Source organism: Petaurus breviceps, unplaced genomic scaffold, assembly GCF_028583685.1.
Source record: "Petaurus breviceps papuanus isolate PSGF00001 unplaced genomic scaffold, PetGlider_PUasm1.0 172, whole genome shotgun sequence".
Taxonomy (NCBI): Eukaryota; Metazoa; Chordata; class Mammalia; order Diprotodontia; family Petauridae; genus Petaurus; species Petaurus breviceps.
The window spans coordinates 3,889,638-3,906,887 of record NW_027185755.1 but is presented as its reverse complement, the minus strand read 5'-3'; the positions used below and the strand labels follow the sequence as shown (position 1 = coordinate 3,906,887).

Below are 17,250 nucleotides of genomic sequence, written 5' to 3'. Positions count from 1 at the left end.
CCCCCCCCCCCCCCAGAGAGGCAGGGAAGGGCAGGGCACAGGACCCTGGGCATCTGCCACGCCCCCAAGCTCCCCAGAGAGGCAGGGCCGGACTGGGGAGTATCTGCGAGTACTGCCAGAAAGGCTAGGCAGAGCTTTTACCCGGGGAACTGGCATCTGCCACTACCCACTCACTGCCCCAGAGACAGAGCAGGACTAGGAATAGGGGACCTTAAGAATCCGCCACCAGCCCCAGAGAGACAAGGCAAGGTCAGGCATAAGGGACCTTAGGCATCTCACCCACTATCCCCAAGAGAGGTGAAAGAGGGAAACCCTGGCCATCCACCATCACCCACAGAGAGCCTCAAGGGTCAGACCAAACTGGGTACTGTTGGCTTCAACCCTGAGAACCAGGCTTCGCTGGAGACAGAGGAAACCTTTGAAATCTACTCTTTTCACACTAAAGAGTGAAGACAGCACATGGTAGAGCAGAGGGAAAGGGAATAGAACTGGGTTGGTAAAGGGGGGACCCTGGAGTTTGCTAAACCAGGACTGGGGGAAGGATTGACTCTAGGAATCCCAAAAGAAAAGAAACAAAGAAGCCTTCCCACCAAATAAAATCATCAGGCAGTGGAAACAGCACAGGATTCAGGAAGGGGACCTGTTTCCATTCTGTTTCCGCCAGTGAACTTGGCCAAGTCCCTTCCCTTCTGTTTTCTTCTCTAGGAAATGAAGGGGTCAGATTAAATGATCTCTGAGACCTCTCTAGCTCTAGACTCTATGATGAGACATAGAGACAGTAATGGACTGAGGTAAGGCACAGAAGGATTAGTCCCACTTGTAGTGTGAAACACTTGATTTTGTGAGTATTAGGATCTCTGGGGAATGGTAGAGGAGGTTCAGAGGGTACAGAGCTCATATAGATCCCCTTAGACAACTGGAGGCCCTGATAGGGGACTAGACAGACACAGGCTGGGTGAAAGATGAGTTCACCAGAAATAAGTTGCCATGTACATCCTGTCCCCATCCCCCCCAGGGACGGGAGCCAATCCCAGTGTACCACCCATCTCCAAGCCAGAGCCGACTGGCCACACAGCTCACAGAGGAGGAGCAGATCCGCATCGCCCAGAGAATTGGCCTCATCCAGCATCTGCCCAAGGGCATCTTTGACCCTGGCTCTGAGGGGTCCGAAAAGAAAATGAAAGAGTAAGGGTGGGGAACAGAATGAGGATGCCCCAGGCTCTTGAATGGAGTGTCCCTGTAGCTCTGCAGCCTAATCCTCCAGGAAACAGAAATCTGAGACCCCTCAGTAGCTGAAGCTCTCAGTCTTTTTTTCTTTTTAGGAGGGAAGTCTGGGGAAACACCCAGGCCCCTAAGACATTCCCATTTTGTTTTTGATTGGATCCTTGAGCTCAACCCCATTTGGGCTGTTTTTGGAGCTCACCATCCACATCCATCCCACTCCCCACCTTCCCAGTTCTGGAAGCTGTTAAAGGGCAAGGTTTTGGGTGTCTCCCAAACTGTGAACTAAAGGGCAAGGCCAGGATCGTCTGCTTTTCTGTTTTCTCCAGAAAGATCCCCAAAAGCAAGGTCAAGGTCTGCCATTCCTTGGCTCCCTCAGGCTGAAATCCTTGAAGGCAGGCCCTAGTGTCTCTTCAATCAACAGTGTAGTTCTAGGCTGGGGACATGGGGGGAAGCCTCAGTAGCAATCAAAGCTGAGATGCTGGGCTGGAGTGACCTGGGAGTGGAGGGATTGGGGGGAGGGGGGGTGAAGAGGGTGAACCAGTGCTATCATTCACTCATCCATCCCTGGTCCCTGCAGGTGTGTGATCTGCATGTTGGACTTTGTGTATGGGGATGCCATACGCTTCTTGCCATGCCTGCACACCTACCACGTCCAATGCATTGATGACTGGCTCATGCGCTCTCTCACATGTCCCTCTTGCATGGAGCCAGTGGATGCAGCCCTGCTTTCCTCCTATGAGACAAGCTGAATTTGGAGCCTGGCAGCCAACATGTCCCCGGGGGCCTACTCAGGTGAGCCCCAGGGGAAAAGCAGCAGCCATTGGAGCTAGACATTTTTCACATTTGGGGAACATACCAAAGAATGCCAAAGCTAGGCTGGTACCCACTCAAGAGGCGGTTTGTTCCATGGATGTCCTGGCCTGAGACAGACCAAGCTGACACTTCAGTGTCCCTAGCTCAAAGTCTGACTCTTTCTAAGTCAAATAACTATCTGGGGGTGTGAGAAAGAACCTTTAGTCTCTTTTCTTCTACCTCACTCTGACCAGACCTTTTTGGGTCAGAAACCTGGAACCTCCTGAGTTGGGTCATCTTTATCTGTGCTGTTCTTTCATAATCCTGGGAATTAGGCAGCTGGGATTAGGGTATTCATCAGTCCTTCCTCTACTCCCTGAACAGGTTGAATCTTGCTTGCCTTAAAGGCCTTGGTTTATACCTAAGGACAATGGGGTCGTGCATAACCTACTTTTGGAAAAAGGGTTCTTAGGTTTGGGGTTTTTTTTTTTTTTAAGCTAAACTAATTCTGTGGAGCAGGGATGCAGAGAGGGAAGCAGCATGACATGATTTCACACATATGGCTCACCTGAGGAGGAACTACTGCCTTCAACATAGCCAAGACCCCCCATCCCAGGGCTCTTGCCCTGGTCATTGTGGGTGTCCCCAGGCCACCCCTAATGTAAGGGAAGGGTAACTAGAGAGGAGCCTCATAAATGATTATCTCTGGGCTAGTCCAGTAGAAGAGATGAACAGGGCGCCTGATCATGTGGAAGACAAGCAATAAAATGTATTGCACATAAAATGGGACCCCTGTGCTGTTTAAAATGAGAATCAAATCTGCAGAAACCTTCGCGCATTCAGTACTGCTAGAATGCCAGACGCAAAGGAATGAAATTAAGCCTAAGCACTAAATGAAAGACCTGTTGTCTTGTTAAAGCTACCAACAAACAGGACAGATCTTCAGGGCTCAGGTTCCCTGGGGAAGATGAATGAGGAAAATCCATATCCTCATGGGTTCCTGAGAAAAAAGGTCACAGTACATCACAAGCACACTAGTTCCACAGAGAAACTTGAGCAGAAGACTACAGCTTGGCTCAGCTCACTTCAGACAGTGGGTAGAATTACTATCCACTTCTGAGCAAGATGAGTGCAGTGTTTTCTCTGTAAGGAATAGGACCTTGAAGTCTTCTTATAGTGAACTCAGATCCTATCTCATCCCAGTATGTTCCTGCTGAATCAAGGGGCAGATGTCAAGAAGCCTGGGGTCTTATATCCACAGCTGGTGAAGTAAGTAAATAAGGAATAAAGCTACTTAGGATACTGATTCTCCTAAGGCCTAGGCCATTCCCAGAAATTGGCTGGCAGAGAACTAGGATATCAGCAGACTTCATTCTCCTTGGAGCCTGGAAGTTAGGAGGTGAAAGCAGGAGGGACAAGCTAGCCAATGTGTTTTCTGGGTTCAAATCCAGACTTTCTGCCCCATACCTTCTAAAATTGTGACCCTGAGCAAGTCACTTAACCTTGGTAAGCTGCAGTTTCCTCATTTACAAAAAGAAAGGATCAGACTAGGTGAGCTCTAAGGTTGCTTCCAGCTCAACATCTATGAACCTATGATCTCAGGTCTGGGACTCCAGCTTAGAAGAATAAGCTAGCAGGCAGGGGACAGAAGCTGCCTCCAGAAGGAACACATACAGGCAGCTCTTATATCACTTTTTTTATTTCATTTAAAGTCAGCATTTTTAAACATTAATTCCTTGGGGAAAGGTAAAGGGGCCACACAAAGGGACATGTGTGGGGGTAAAGAAAGGGAGCCAGAAGGAAGAAAAATGACCAGTGACTTCTCCAAGTTCATACAAGCAGAGCAGCACCACAGGAGAGCAGGAACTACACCCCCCCACACACACACTTCCCCCCTGCATCCTGAAGCATTCATTACCTCACTGTCCAGGGACAAGCACCATCCATGCTACTGGAGGGAGAGGGGCCTTTTAGGAAGAAAAGGGAAAGTACAAGGAGCAAAAGCCCCAACCAGCCTTTGGAGGGGTGAAACTTGCCCCCAAAGCTACCTAGGACATCAAACAGGGATCACAGAGAAACATCATTCAGAGGCAAGGGGCAGTCTTCACTCCCCAGTCGGGGTCACTTTCCCTAGCCAAAGGGCAAGAGACACACCCTGGGTAAAAGGTAACTGTCCCTTCAACATTTTCCCAACACAACACACAGGAAACACTTGCCCCACCACACTTCCCCAGGCACCTAAACACAGGCTGAAAGGGATAATAATAATAAAGGCAAAAATCAAAAAGTTAAATTTGAAGTGTCCCTGAAACACAGCCTTGAACAAGAGCCTTCAGAGGAAAATACATACTCAAAAAACATCACACTTATTTAGGGGATGCAATGGGGCAAGTCAGAGGTTTACGTTTTGGAGTGGACCGGGAGGAAAAGGGGGACAGAAATTTGGACATTTGGATTTATGGTATGTGGACACCAAGTTATTTTCAAAAATAAGTTTTAGAAGAGTCTTGCTTGACCTGAAGGTGAGGGGGTTGGCACAGATACTGGCCTCACAGCAGGCCAACCAGTTACAACAGAAGTTTCTGGATGCTGGAACTCCCTTTGAAGGTCATAAGGATTCAAAGGGGCCTTGGAGAAGGGGGTAAGGACATCCGAGGGAGGGAGAAGTAGAAGACTAGGGACAGAGAATAAATGTCAGAGGGAACCTGGGCAGAGGAAAGAAGTCAATCTAGAGAAAAAGTGAGGAACAGCCAAAACTCCATTAAACTCCCATGTCCAGTGCTACCAGCCAGCCCCACCCAAACCACCACAGCCCAATACATTATAGGGTGGAATAAAACAAGAGCCTGGCTGCTAAGAGCCCCAGCAAAACCCACTAACCCCATCTCCAGAAAAGGGGTGTTTCTGATAAGCCCTTACCACACCCAGGAAACAGAGATGGTTTCCCAAAAGATACCAGAGTCTACCAAACCAGAAGGGGCCCCTAGAAAAGATGGCAGCACCAACAAAGGCCCTGGTACAACTCCAGGCGAAGTCATTCTCAATTTCCTAACCTGTCTTTTTAATTAAAAAAAAAAAAAAGAAGAAACAAAAATCCTCCAACTATTTAGTTGAGTTCTTTACTTCCCAGAAGTGATGGGGAAGAAGGAGTGGGGATAAAGGACTGGAGAGGAGGGTGGTGGGGAGGAAAAAGATTGAGAGAAACAGTAAACCACATACTAATAAGTCTCAGAAGTCAAGTGCTCAAGGTATAAAAAGTCTTGAAGAATCATCCGCTGGCGCCAGAAAGCTACAAGTTTGTCTTCTGTGTTTTGAGTCCTTGGTGAAAATGCTATTGTTCTTTTGCTGCGTTAAATAAGTATGTACAATGCAGAAAGTCCTTGGCGGAAAGAGTTATTTCACCAGGGGTCGAGTTTTGTCATCATCACTGCACTGATGTGCCTTGTATTTTTTCACTTCCGCCATGTACTTGGCCCAAGCGTCTCCTTTACTTGTCATAACCTGGGGAGCAGGGGACAAAGGGAGGGAAGACAGGCACACAAGCCATGAGGCCTGGAAGCAAAAGGCTTCAGGATGCCCAAGGCCCAGTTCTCCCCCTAGGCGTTAACCCCATCCTGCTAGATAAGGAGTCAGGTTCTTAGTAGCCTTGAAGGGGAAGGTCCTTTCAGCTCTTGAAGTCTGGTCTTTTGTGCCTTTGGCCAGCCAGTCCTATAATCCCTGAAGGAAAAGCCAACCCTAAACCCCAGGACTGCACATGCTGCAGGCACTCACCTCATCCTCCGTCTTCTGCTTCTTGGCTACTATTCCTGTCTTGAGGGCTAGCTTGTTCCCGCCTCTCCGCTTGCCCACCTGGGTGAAGGGATAGAAGACTGCAACCATTATAGGAGCCCTGGGGGCTGCCCTGGAGGCCATGTAGCCCACTACACAACGGGACAGGGAGTCCTGGCCTTAGATCATCTTAGCTCCTCATGCCTGTCGTGCCCAGCCTGGCCAACCTACGCAGCAATCAGAGAGGAGCACAAGGGACTTCTCAGGAAGATGCAGCCCGAACCTGCTCAGTCAGCCCCGGCAGGGCAGTGAGCCTGATAAGCCTGGCTCCCCCTAACACCGACCCCCGACCCCATCCCCGCAAAAGAGCGCTACAGCTAACCACAAAGATTAGATGACAGCCAGCTGCCCGCACCACTTGGTCATCTCAATCAATGACTAGTCTTGGCCCCAGCTCCAGCGTCTGATGTCCCAGCATCAGTCTGCTCGTTTCACGCACATCTTTCTTAGGTTGTGTCCCTCCTTCCCGGCCCCCGAGTCCCTTCAACAGCCTTCCAAGCCGTGGCACACCCGCCCCTCCCGCCAGTTTCAATCCAGAGCAGGGGCGGTAGCAAAGATCAGATTTCTGGGTGTGGGTGGGCATGACAACAAAAGCGGGGCCCCGGCCGCTCCTGGCTTTAAAGGGCGGGGAGGGGAGGCCCTGAGGCCGAGGCCACCCTCCTGCCCAGGGCCAGTCCGCACCGTGGTCCCGGGACGGCCCGGGGTGCAGCGCCCGAGGAGAGACCCGTGCTACGGGGCCCTCGGCGGCGGCGCCCAGCCTGCCCTCCCCCGCTCCCGGGATGGACCCTCCCTCTGTCTGTCCCTCGGTCTCTCTGTCTGTCCCGGCGGCGCGGCGCGGCCCGTCCCGCCCTCCCGCGGGCGGCGGCTCCTTACGAAGCTGAGCGCCGCCGGGCCGGGCCCGCTCCTCCTCTTCGGCTCGCCGCCGCCGCCAGGGGCGACGGCGGGGGCGGCGGCCCCCGGGGGCGCGGGCGGCTCATCCGGGCTCTGCTGCTGCTGCCGCTGCCGCCGCCGCTCCTCCTCCTCCTCCATCTTCCGCTTGAACAGCTCCAGGAAGCTGCCATCGTTGGCGAACAGGTTCACGCCCCCCGAGGCCGGGCCCGACGCCGCCGCCGCGTCCTCCTCCTCCTCCCCGGCTCCCGAGCCCGCCCCAGACTCGGCCCCGGCACCGCCCGGCCCAGGCCACCGGCTCCCGCCGCCTCCACCGGCACCGCCGCCCGCGGGGCCCGACGGCTCCCGGCCCGTAGGCTCCGCCCGTCTCCCTCGGGCCGCCATTTTGTGACCAGGTGCCGCGCAAAGGAGGCTGGGAAGGCTCCCAGCCCCGCGCAAAGCCCTCCCTCCCCGCGGCTTCCGGGCAAAGGATTCTGGGAAGCAACTTCCTTTTTCTCGGTCCACGCCTCCCCTCTCCCGCACCTTCCCTTAGGGGGAGGAGACCTCTGAAACTCATTCCTAGGTCTCAGGCCACCCCTCGGCCTATTATCCCGTCTGAGCCTCAGTTTCCCCGTCTGTGATAATGTGTATAGAGCCTAAATGTTTCCTCATTCAGAGGATCGGTCTTCCGAGATTCCTTCCAAATCTAAACCCACCAATCCTAAATTACCTATATGATCTCCAGCGGCCCAGAGCAGTTTACTTAAAAGAGAGAGTGCCTCCTTCAGGCACTTCGCTAGTTTGTGACCTTGGGCACATTTAACCCCTCGGGGCGTGAGTTTCTGCCTGGACGAAATAGGGATAATAAAACTTGGGACTCCTAGAGTCGTTGTAAAGGAAGCACATTGCATAACCTTAGAGCACCGTATAAATGTGAATTATTATTGGGCAAGTCATAGCCTCTATCTAGACCCATTTCTTCCTCAAGGTGCTGGTTGATCTAAGAGGATACAGCCCCCATTCACTGATTCACTCAATAACCATTTACTAAATGCTCACGTACAAACCACTCAATTTTGACCCCCTTGGAGGACAGAAAAATAGACACGAGTCCCAGACCTCAGTAAGACTTTTTTTTTTCTAGAGGAGAGAACAAATGAGTGAATGAAAAGCCTTAATTAAGTATTTATTAGGTACTTATTCTTCCATACTATTTCATTGGATGATCTCATTAGCTCCCATGGATTCAATTAACTTCTCAATGCAGATAATTCCCAGATCCATGTGTCCAGTCCCACCCAACCTCTCTTAATTTGAGTCTCGTGCCCACCTTATTTAGACATCTCTGACTGGATGTCACTTAGACAACAAGGTTAAAGCTGAACTCTGTCTCTCCCCCCCACCCCTTTCTTCTTCCTGATTTGCTACTACTGTAAAGGCTCTCATCATCCTCCCAGTCATTAAGACTCACAACCTAGGTGTCATCTTCAACTCATCCTCATCCCCCGAATCCAATCAGTTGCCAAATGCCTCCTTTTCTATCTTTCTAACTTCTCTTAGATGTTTTCTTCTCTCCTCTGGCATGTAGTAGGTGTTTAACCTATATGCCCAACACTCTGCTAAGTATGTAAAACAGCAACAATCTCTGACCTCAAGGGACTTATATTATACTTTGGAAAAATAACATATATTGAGGAATCTGGTCGCTAAGAAGGAACGTTAAAGTCTACGGAGAGTCAGTCACAGGGATGGTCAGTGAAGCCAAAGGACTGGAAACCTAAACATATAATAAATTTAGAATGACAGTGATGATGCACAGAATATCAAAACATTAGGCACCAGGTCATGATTGCTGACGTGTAATGTTTTAAGGTTTATGTGAAGTTTTTCGATTTAGCATTCTTGAGGGCAAAGAAGGAAGATCTGTTGGGATACAGTCTGGAAGGGTTAATGGAGATGTCACCTGACCTCAGACTTGGAAGATGGCTAGACCTCAAAAACTGAAGATGGAGGTGGGGAGGGACATCTGAGGTAGAACACACAGTTACCAAAGGCAGGCAAGTGTATATTTTTTATATAGGGTTTAGCAAATAATCCAGTTTTGCTGGTAGCATAAGTGAAAAGGAATATTAAGGTGAGACAAACTTGGAAAAGTAGAAAAAATAGGGGAACCTCTGCATGACCTGAAATCCTGGATGCATGCAGAAGCTACTTATATAGATCTTGGGGTCTACAAAGCACCCCTACTACTTGAGCAAAAAGGGCATGACATGACATCCCAAGACATGAGGGTGGGAGTCTCAGCAGTCCCTTTGGCTTCTGTCCAGGTGATCTGAAGGGCAGTGGAAGGGACACAGAACTCAAGAAGCAGAAGTCCTGGGTTTAAGGAATGTAGTGGACAAAACTTGCAAAGAGGCAAATTATAATTTTTTTTTAATTTACTAAGCAAGGAGCAGCTAGGTGGTACAGTGAATAGAGCATCTACCCTGGAATCAGGAGGAACTGAGTTCAAATCCAGCCTCGGACACTAGCTGTGTGACCTTGGGCAAGTCACTTAACCCCAATTGCCCTGCCCTCCCCCTTCCAAAAAAAAATTTACTAAGCATACACTGTGGAAGTGCTAGCTGCGAGATCAAAAAAGCAAAAACTAGGCCTGCTCTGCCCTCATACAGCTTAAATTCTTCTGGGTGGGAGGGAAAGGAGATAGGGATATGTACAGAGATAAGTAAATACAAGGTATTGTTAGAAGTACAAAGTACTAAAAAGCAAAGGGGTCTGAGAAGGCTTCCTGGAGGAGTAGGCTGAACCTTGAAGGAAGTTAAATTTTGAAAAGCAGAGATAAGAGTTAATTAATTGCAGGCAAAGGGGAATAGCTTATTGTCTAGATTGCCTACATTGTGGGGTAAATACCCACTGAGATCTTTTACATTAAACACAATTAGAAGGCATTGAAAATTTTTGAGTAGGGAATGACATGGATAGATATCTGCTTTTCAGTTATTTTAGTAACTGTTTTTAGGACAGAGTGTCAAGGGAAGAGAAGAGACTGGAGGCAGGGAGACCAAGCTGTTTCAGCAAGCAATGATCATACCCTTACTATATGCAGACTATGCTATGTACCCAGGGATTCAAAGACTAAATGCAAATGTGTCCTGACCTCATGAAGCTGACACCTTACCGGGAGAGATACCACATACACAAAGAACAATTAAAAAGCTACAAGAGGGGAACGGCTAAGTGGCACAGTGAATAGAGCATGAGCCCTGGAATCAGGAGGACCTGAGTTCAAATTTGACCTCAGACACTTAACTCAAAACTAGCTGTGTGATCTTGGGGAAGTCACTTAACCCCAATTGCCCTACATTCCCTCCCTCCAAAAAGCAAAAAAAAAAAAAGTAATTTTAACGGGACAGCCAGGTAACACAGAGAGTAAGAGAGCACCGGCTCCAGTGTCGGGATGATCTGGAGATCATCGAATCCCGGCTTCAGACACTTAGCACCCACCCAGAAACACCTGGCTATGTAACCTTGAGCAAGTTACTAAATTCCTATTGCTTTAAAAAAAAAAAAAAAGATATAAGACACCACTGCTACAATAAGTTGTTTGTTTTTCTTTCTTTTTTTTTTTTTTTTTTTGGAGGGGGAGGGCAAGGCAATTGCAGTTAAGTGACTTGCCCAAGGTCACCGGCTAGTGTTAAGTGTCTGAGATTTGATTTGAATTCGGGTCCTCCTGACTCCAGGACTATTCACTGCACCACCTAGCGGCCCTGTCCTTCATTCTTGAAGAGAATGATGTTATCAAGAAAGTGATGCCATGACTTGTAAGTGAATTGGATTTAAACGAGGGAATGCTGTGCAAGAACACCAAACTCACTTTCTACTCTGGAGCCATCTGGGTCCAGATCAGGACAACTGGAGATGGCCCCACGAGAATTAGTACTTATGAGTAGAAAGAAAAGGAGAATGGCTCTAAAACTAAGGCTTGTAGGAACCTCAGGATTCTAATAGGCAGACTAAGGATGGAGAGGAGAACATTCCAGAAGCCTGTGCTAAGGAACAAAAATAAGAAATGAACAGTTAGGTGTGGGGGAGAAACTAGTAGGTCAGTTTGGCTGAAACCTAAAATGCATGTTGAAGAGAAATGGGAAAGAAAATTGTAGCTGGAGCTATTTTATGAAGGGTTTAAATATCAAGCTCAAGTTTCCTGACCAAACAGACCAGAGTCCCCTTTATCCTTATGTGATGGAATTGGAACCACCCCATTTTAGCTTTGATACCTTAACTGGGTAAGAACACTTTTTGATTGAATCAAAAAATCAGGACTGAGCAGGGAACAGTGCCTGTATACCTTCCTCAAATAAGTGAAGTCATTATGTCAGAGACTGAGTCAGCCAGAAATAATTTACATAAAAGGAAAAAGCCATCTCTGAACTGGAGAGAGATTGTGAAGGTTGGGACTTGAGAGAGTAGAGTGAGCACAGCATTTCCAAGCACACTTTGGAAGAACAAAAGGATCTTGAGATTATACATTAGACAAAATATTTATTAAGCATCTACTAATGCCAAACACTATGATAAATATTAGGAATACAAATGCAAGAAAAAAGAAAGAAGGCTCCTGCCTTCAAGGAGCTTGCATTCTGATGGATATATGGATATAGCACATAAAAGGGAGTTGAAAAGGGAGGGGGTGCCAAGTTCCAGGTGGCAAAGTAGTCTTAAGAGTGAGGGGTTAAAAGTGAGCATGACTGGCATGAGTATTTTCTCAAATGGAGGTTCTGAGGAATATCTCACCCTTCAGAGCCAGGATCCCCTGGGAGTAAAGATGTCTCCAGCCAGAGGAAGCTGCTGGGGCAGAGTTGGAAAGTAGTAGGGAGAACTGATCTGTGGCAGAAAAAAATATCCAGAAGTGTCATTGACTTTCCAGGCACCTGAGCCTAGGTTAGCTCTTTTCCCAGCTTCCCCTGCTGATGCCACAGATAATCTAATCTAATCTGCTGTTCCACTAAATTGAATTTTGCCTCAATTATTAAGTAACCAGGGATTAATTAGAGACAGATATAAATGTAAAGTTAGACAGATCCCAACCTTTTTTGAGATGTTAAAAATTTTCCTAACTGGGAATTAAAGGTGATTAGGACTGAATTCAGAATTTTTTATGTAAAATGAACTCTCTAAAGGTGAAATGGACCTTAAGGGTCATTATATTGTCACCTAGACTTAAAATGAGCTAATAAGTGTAATAGGATTACACTTTAAAAAACCTTCACCAGTCCCTATCATCCCTTTGAGTGATTATCCTGTATGTCTCTTTGCTTTTTCAATAAAACTCCTTAAAAAAAAGTCGTTTGTGCTAGTTACCTCTATTTTGTCTCAACTCACTGACTTCTTAACCCCTGACACTATTTTATCCTGTTTCTCCTCTACACTTATAACCATTTTTTCTCAGTGTCCTTTGCTGGGCTGGATCCAGGGATCTAGGAGTGGCCAACTAGTCTGGGGTGACTTGGAGAAGGGGTCTAGGGAGGATCTAGATGGGAGTGGCAAGTAGGCTAGAGGGACTGGAAGGTAACAGAGAAAGACCAGGAACACCAGGGACCTAGACCACGTGGCCAAGGGAGAATGAGGTCTAGATAGGATCAAGGGTGGGAAGGGGAGGATAGGGGGGTGATCCAGAGGTAACAGAATAAAGGGCTGGGCAACAGAGGTCACAATGAAAGGCCAGTTGAGAGAATTACTGGGATGCCTCAGGTGAACGCCAGAGACTTGACCATATGGGAAAGTTCAAGGAGAGTTGGGGAACTAGAACATTGTTCTAATGTCTGTACCCAATCACTCCTTGTCCTGTTTCTCCTCTACCTATATGACCATCCCTTCTCAGTCTCCTTTGTTGGATCATCATCTATTCTAGTTTATGCCTGCTAATGGTGGATGTCCCACAGGGCTGTCATGGTTCCTCTGCTGTTCTCCTTCTATACTATTTTACTTGGTGATCTCATCAGCTCCCATCATATCTATACTGATGATTCTCAGATGTATTCATTGGTAGCAAATCTCTCTTTGTTTTATGCCTCACCTAATTTTTTTTTCAATCAGAGAACCATTGAACAAGGTTATTCCTATTGTTATATTTTCTAAGAATTTTGAATGATGCTGATACATGGATTAAATACAGGTTTTATAAAGAATCTGTAAGATGGCATTTTGTTCTAAAGTAGAATGCTTTTTCATAATTAAACAGTAAGCACAATATAATATTATATTTCTTATATCATTTAGTCAATTGTGAGATGGCAAATACGTGTTTCACTGTTAGATACCATTTTTTTGAAGTCCAATTGTTTTGTATTAATACCTTCACTGAGGAAGCCCTCAATTTGTGTAAATGACCCCTCTCTCCATAAAGATTTCACATAGATAAGAAAGGAGGCATAGAGATGGGTAATTTGGGGTGCTTTCTTCTTCAACTTTTTTTTGGCATCAGTTAAGTCTGAAGTTTTGAGGGTTTCTCCCCCCATAACTTTGCTATCTCCCCCATCCTATAGGAGACATCTAGATAGCAAGCCCATAAAGGATTGAGTATTGGATCTGAAGTCCAAAAGAACTGAATTCAAACCTATTCTCAGACCCTTACCAGTGATGTGACCCTGGGCAAATTACTTAACTTCTGCCTCAGTTTTTTCAATTATAAAATGGCACCAAATTCACAAGGTAATTGTAAGGATGAAATGAGATATTTGTAAAGTGCTTAGCACAGTGCCTGGTATAGTGTGAGTGCTTAATAAATGTTTGCTTCCTTCTTTCTTTCTCTTAGATATTTTGTAAATTATTCCCTCAATGGCCTCACAATTACATTGCATTCAATATGGATCTCCTGTGTATAACTTGACCCAATCTGGCTGGTTTTCCTAGTTTTTATTCTCTTTAGTGCCATTTTCTACTTCCTCTCAAAGCACTTCAGGGACCATGATAATAGGGTCCCAGTGTAGTGGTTCTAATAACCTTGATGGAGAAGTTTATTATAGTTTTTGCTAATCTTTCCCATTTTTCTTCTGTTTGTAGTCTTTTTTTCTTTCCTTTTCCTTGAGTGCACCTATGATGACTATGTTCAGTTGAATATTTTGCCAAATTTTCTTGACTGATTTTTTCCCTTCGCTTCTTCTCTCTATTTTATCGGAAAATATGGTTCCTAATTGTACATTATCCTTCTTTGTAAGATTCTATAGATAATAATAACTAAAATATGTCATCTCATTTGATCCTTACAACAACCCTATGAAGTATTGAAACTCTGTGATAGTTTAAATAACCAGCCTAAAATCACATAGCTACTATCTTAGGTTGGATTTGAACTTGGGCCTTCTTTTTTAATTTCTTAAAATTTATTTAGTGTTTTATTTTTCTCCAGTTACATGTAAAAACAATTTTTAACATTTATTTTTAAATCTTTGAGTTCCAAATTCTCTACCTTCTTCCCTTTCGCACCACCAACCCTCAATTGAGAAGGCAAGCAATTCAATATAGGTTATACTTGTGTGCTCATGCAAAACATTTCCATGTTAGTCATGTTGTAAAAGAAAATATAGACCAAAAAACTCTCAAGAAAAATAAAGTTTTTAAAAAGTATGCTTCAATCTGTATTTAGACACCAGCAGTTCTTTTTCTGGGGATGGATAGCATGTTTCATCATAATTCCTTCAGAGTTGTCTTGGATCACTATATTGCTAAGAACAGCTAAGTCATTCACAGCTGATCATCTTACAATATTGCTGTTACTTTGTACACAGTACATTTCAATTTGTACCAGCTCATTAAGTCTTTCCAGGTTTTTCTGAGAGCATCCTGCTCATTATTTCTTCTTTTTCTTCTTTTTTGTGGGGAGTGGAGGGTGAGAATTTTTTTTTTTTTGTATTTTATTTTCCCCCAGTTACATGTAAAAATAATTTTAGCATTCATTTTTAAAACTTTGAGTTTCAAATTCTCTCTATTCCTCCGTCCCCACCCCACCTCCATTGAGAAAGTAAGCAATTCGATATAGATTATACATGTGTAGTCATGCAAAACATATCTATAATAGTCATGTTGTGAAAAAAAACATAGACAAAAAAACTCAAGAAAAATAAAGGTCTTAAAATGTATACTTCAAACTATATTCAGGCACCATCAATTCTTTCTCTGGGGATGGTTAATTTTTCATCATAATTCCTTCAGAGTTGTCTTGGATCACTGTATTGCTGAGAATAGCTAAGTCATTCATAGCTGATCATTTTACAATATTACTGTTACTTTGTACATGGTACATTTCATTTTGCATCAGTCCATGCAAGTCTTTCCAGGTTTTCCTTAGAGCATCCTTCTCATCATTTTTTATAGTACAATAGTATTCCATCATAATCAGCCATTCCCAAATTAATGGGCATCCCATCAATTTTCAATTCTTTGTCACCAGAAGAGCTGAGGTAAGTATTTTGGTACATATAAGTTCTTTTCCTTTTTTTTTTTTAAATCTCCTTTGGGACATCTAGTAGTGGTATTGCTTGGTCCCTTGGGCATAGTTCCAAATTTCTCTACAGAATGGTTGAATCAATTTACAACTGTACCAACAGTGCATTAATGTCTCATTTTCTCCACATCCCCTCCAACATTTGTCATTTTCCTGTGCTGTACTATTAGCCATTCTAATAGGTATGAGGTAATACCTCAGAATTGTTTTAATTTTAATTTCTCCAATCAATAGTGAGTTAGAGAATTTTTTTTTCTTATGGTGATAGATAGCTTTGACTTCATCTGAAAACTGTTAATATCCTTTAATCATTTCTCAATTGGGGAATGGCTCTTATTTTTATAAATTTGACTCAGTTCTCTATGTGCTTGAGAAATGAGGCTTTTATCAGAGAAACTTGCTTCAAAATTTTTTCACAATTACTATTGCTAACTGTATTTCCCTTCATCCTATTCCTCCCCCCCCATTTATTCTATTCTTTCTCCTTTTACCCTATCCCTCCTCAAAAGTGTTTTTGCCTCTGATTGTCCCCTCCCCAATCTGCCCTCCCTTCTACCACCCCACACCCTTCTCTTATTCCCTTCCCCTCCCACTTTCCTATATGGTAAAATAGATTCCTACACCCAATTTAGTGTGTATTGGCTCTTTGAGCCAACCGTGATGAGAGTAAGGTTCACTCACTTCCCCTTACATTCCCCCTCTTTGCCTTCACTGTAAAAGCTCTTTCTTACCTCTTTTACATGAGATAATTTTCCCTATTCTACCTCTCCCTTTTTCCTTTTCCCAGTACATTCCTCTCTCACCCCTTAATTTTATTTTTTAGATATCATCCCTTCATATTCAATTCACCCCTGTACCCTCATATATGTGTGTGTGTGTATGTATATATATTACTTCTAACTGCTCCAATAATGAGAAAGTTCTCATTAGTTGTATCATCTTCCAATGTAGAAATGTAAACATTTTCACCTTATTAAGTCCCTTATGATTTTGCTTTCCTATTTGACATTTTATGCTTCTCTTGAGTCTTGTATTTGAAAGTCAAATTTTCTTTTCAACTCTGGTCTTTTCATCAAGAAGCCTTGAAAGCTTGCTATTTCATAGAATATCCATTTTTCCCCCTGAAGGATTATATTCAGTTTTGCTGTGTAGATGATTCTTGGTTGTAATTCTAGCTCCTTTGCCCTCCAGAATATCATATTCCAAGCCCAACCCCATATTCCTTTAATGTAGAAGCTGCTAAATCTTGTTTTATCCTGACATGGAACTTGAATTGTTTCTTTCTGACTGCTTGCAATATTTTCTCCTTGATCTGAGAGCTCTGGAATTTGACTATGATACTCCTGGGAGTTTTCATTTTGGGATTTGTTTCAGGAGGTGATTGGTGGATTTTTTAAATTTCTCTTTTACTTTCTAGTTCTAGAACATCAGGACAGTTTTTCTCGATAATATATTGAAAGATGATATCTGGGCTCTTTTTTTGATCATGGCTTTCAGGTAGTCCATAATTTTAAAAGGAGCTCTCCTGGATCTATTTTTCTAGGTCAGTTGTTTTTCCAGTGAGGTATTTCACATTATCTTCTATTTTTCGTTATTTTGGTTTTATTTTATTGTTTCTTGATTTCTCATAAAGTCATTTGTTTTCATTTGCTCAATTCTAATTTTTTTTAATAAAGCAATTGGGGTTAAGTAACTTGCTCAAGGTTACACGGCCAGTTATTTCTGGGTGTGGTGCTAAGTATCTGAGCCCAGATTCAATCCCCAGGTCATCCTGACACTGGAGCTGGTGCTCTTACTCACTGTGCTACCTGGCCGCCCCTCAATTCTAATTTTTAAGGAATTATTTTCTTCAGTGAGCTTTTGTACTCCTTTTTCATTTGGTCAGGTTTTATTTTCAATGAACTTTTGTGCCTCTTTTTCCATTTGTCCACTTCTGTTTTTTAAGGCATTCTTCTCCTCATTGGCTTTTTATACCTCTTTTATCATTTGGTCTAATCTGTTTCTCAAGGTGTTATTTTCTTCAGTATTTTTTTGTG

At 44.5% G+C, this 17,250-nt stretch overlaps 2 protein-coding genes across 2 annotated transcripts in view; one reads left to right on the top strand and one right to left on the bottom strand.

Moving 5' to 3' along the window:
- Positions 1–2,800, top strand: part of LOC138157427 (RING finger protein 11-like) — a 3,201-nt gene extending 401 nt beyond the window's left edge. Inside the window, exons 2-3 of the mRNA XM_069082982.1 lie at positions 1,006–1,185; positions 1,802–2,800. Of these exons, the coding sequence (XP_068939083.1) occupies positions 1,006–1,185; positions 1,802–1,973 (352 nt within the window). The 3' untranslated portion in view covers positions 1,974–2,800. The remainder of the gene's footprint in view (positions 1–1,005; positions 1,186–1,801) is intronic.
- An 899-nt stretch (positions 2,801–3,699) lies between these two features.
- Positions 3,700–7,131, bottom strand: TRIR (telomerase RNA component interacting RNase). The gene is made up of 3 exons (XM_069082981.1): positions 6,718–7,131; positions 5,788–5,865; positions 3,700–5,517 (listed from the first exon to the last, which is right to left on the bottom strand). The coding sequence occupies exons 1-3, from the start codon at positions 7,114–7,116 to the stop codon at positions 5,410–5,412; spliced, it is 585 nt and encodes a 194-aa protein (XP_068939082.1). The 5' UTR covers positions 7,117–7,131; the 3' UTR covers positions 3,700–5,409.
- Positions 7,132–17,250: the final 10,119 nt, after the last annotated feature.

Excerpts from the sequence above, each read along its gene's own strand:
- TRIR (XM_069082981.1), bottom strand. The coding sequence starts at position 7,116 with ATGGCGGCCCGAGGGAGACGGGCGGAGCCTACGGGCCGGGAGCCGTCG. Across the intron at positions 5,866-6,717 it reads GCCCGGCGGCGCTCAGCTTC|GTGGGCAAGCGGAGAGGCGG; the intron begins GTAAGGAGCCGC and ends CCCTTCACCCAG. Across the intron at positions 5,518-5,787 it reads AGCAGAAGACGGAGGATGAG|GTTATGACAAGTAAAGGAGA; the intron begins GTGAGTGCCTGC and ends CCTGCTCCCCAG.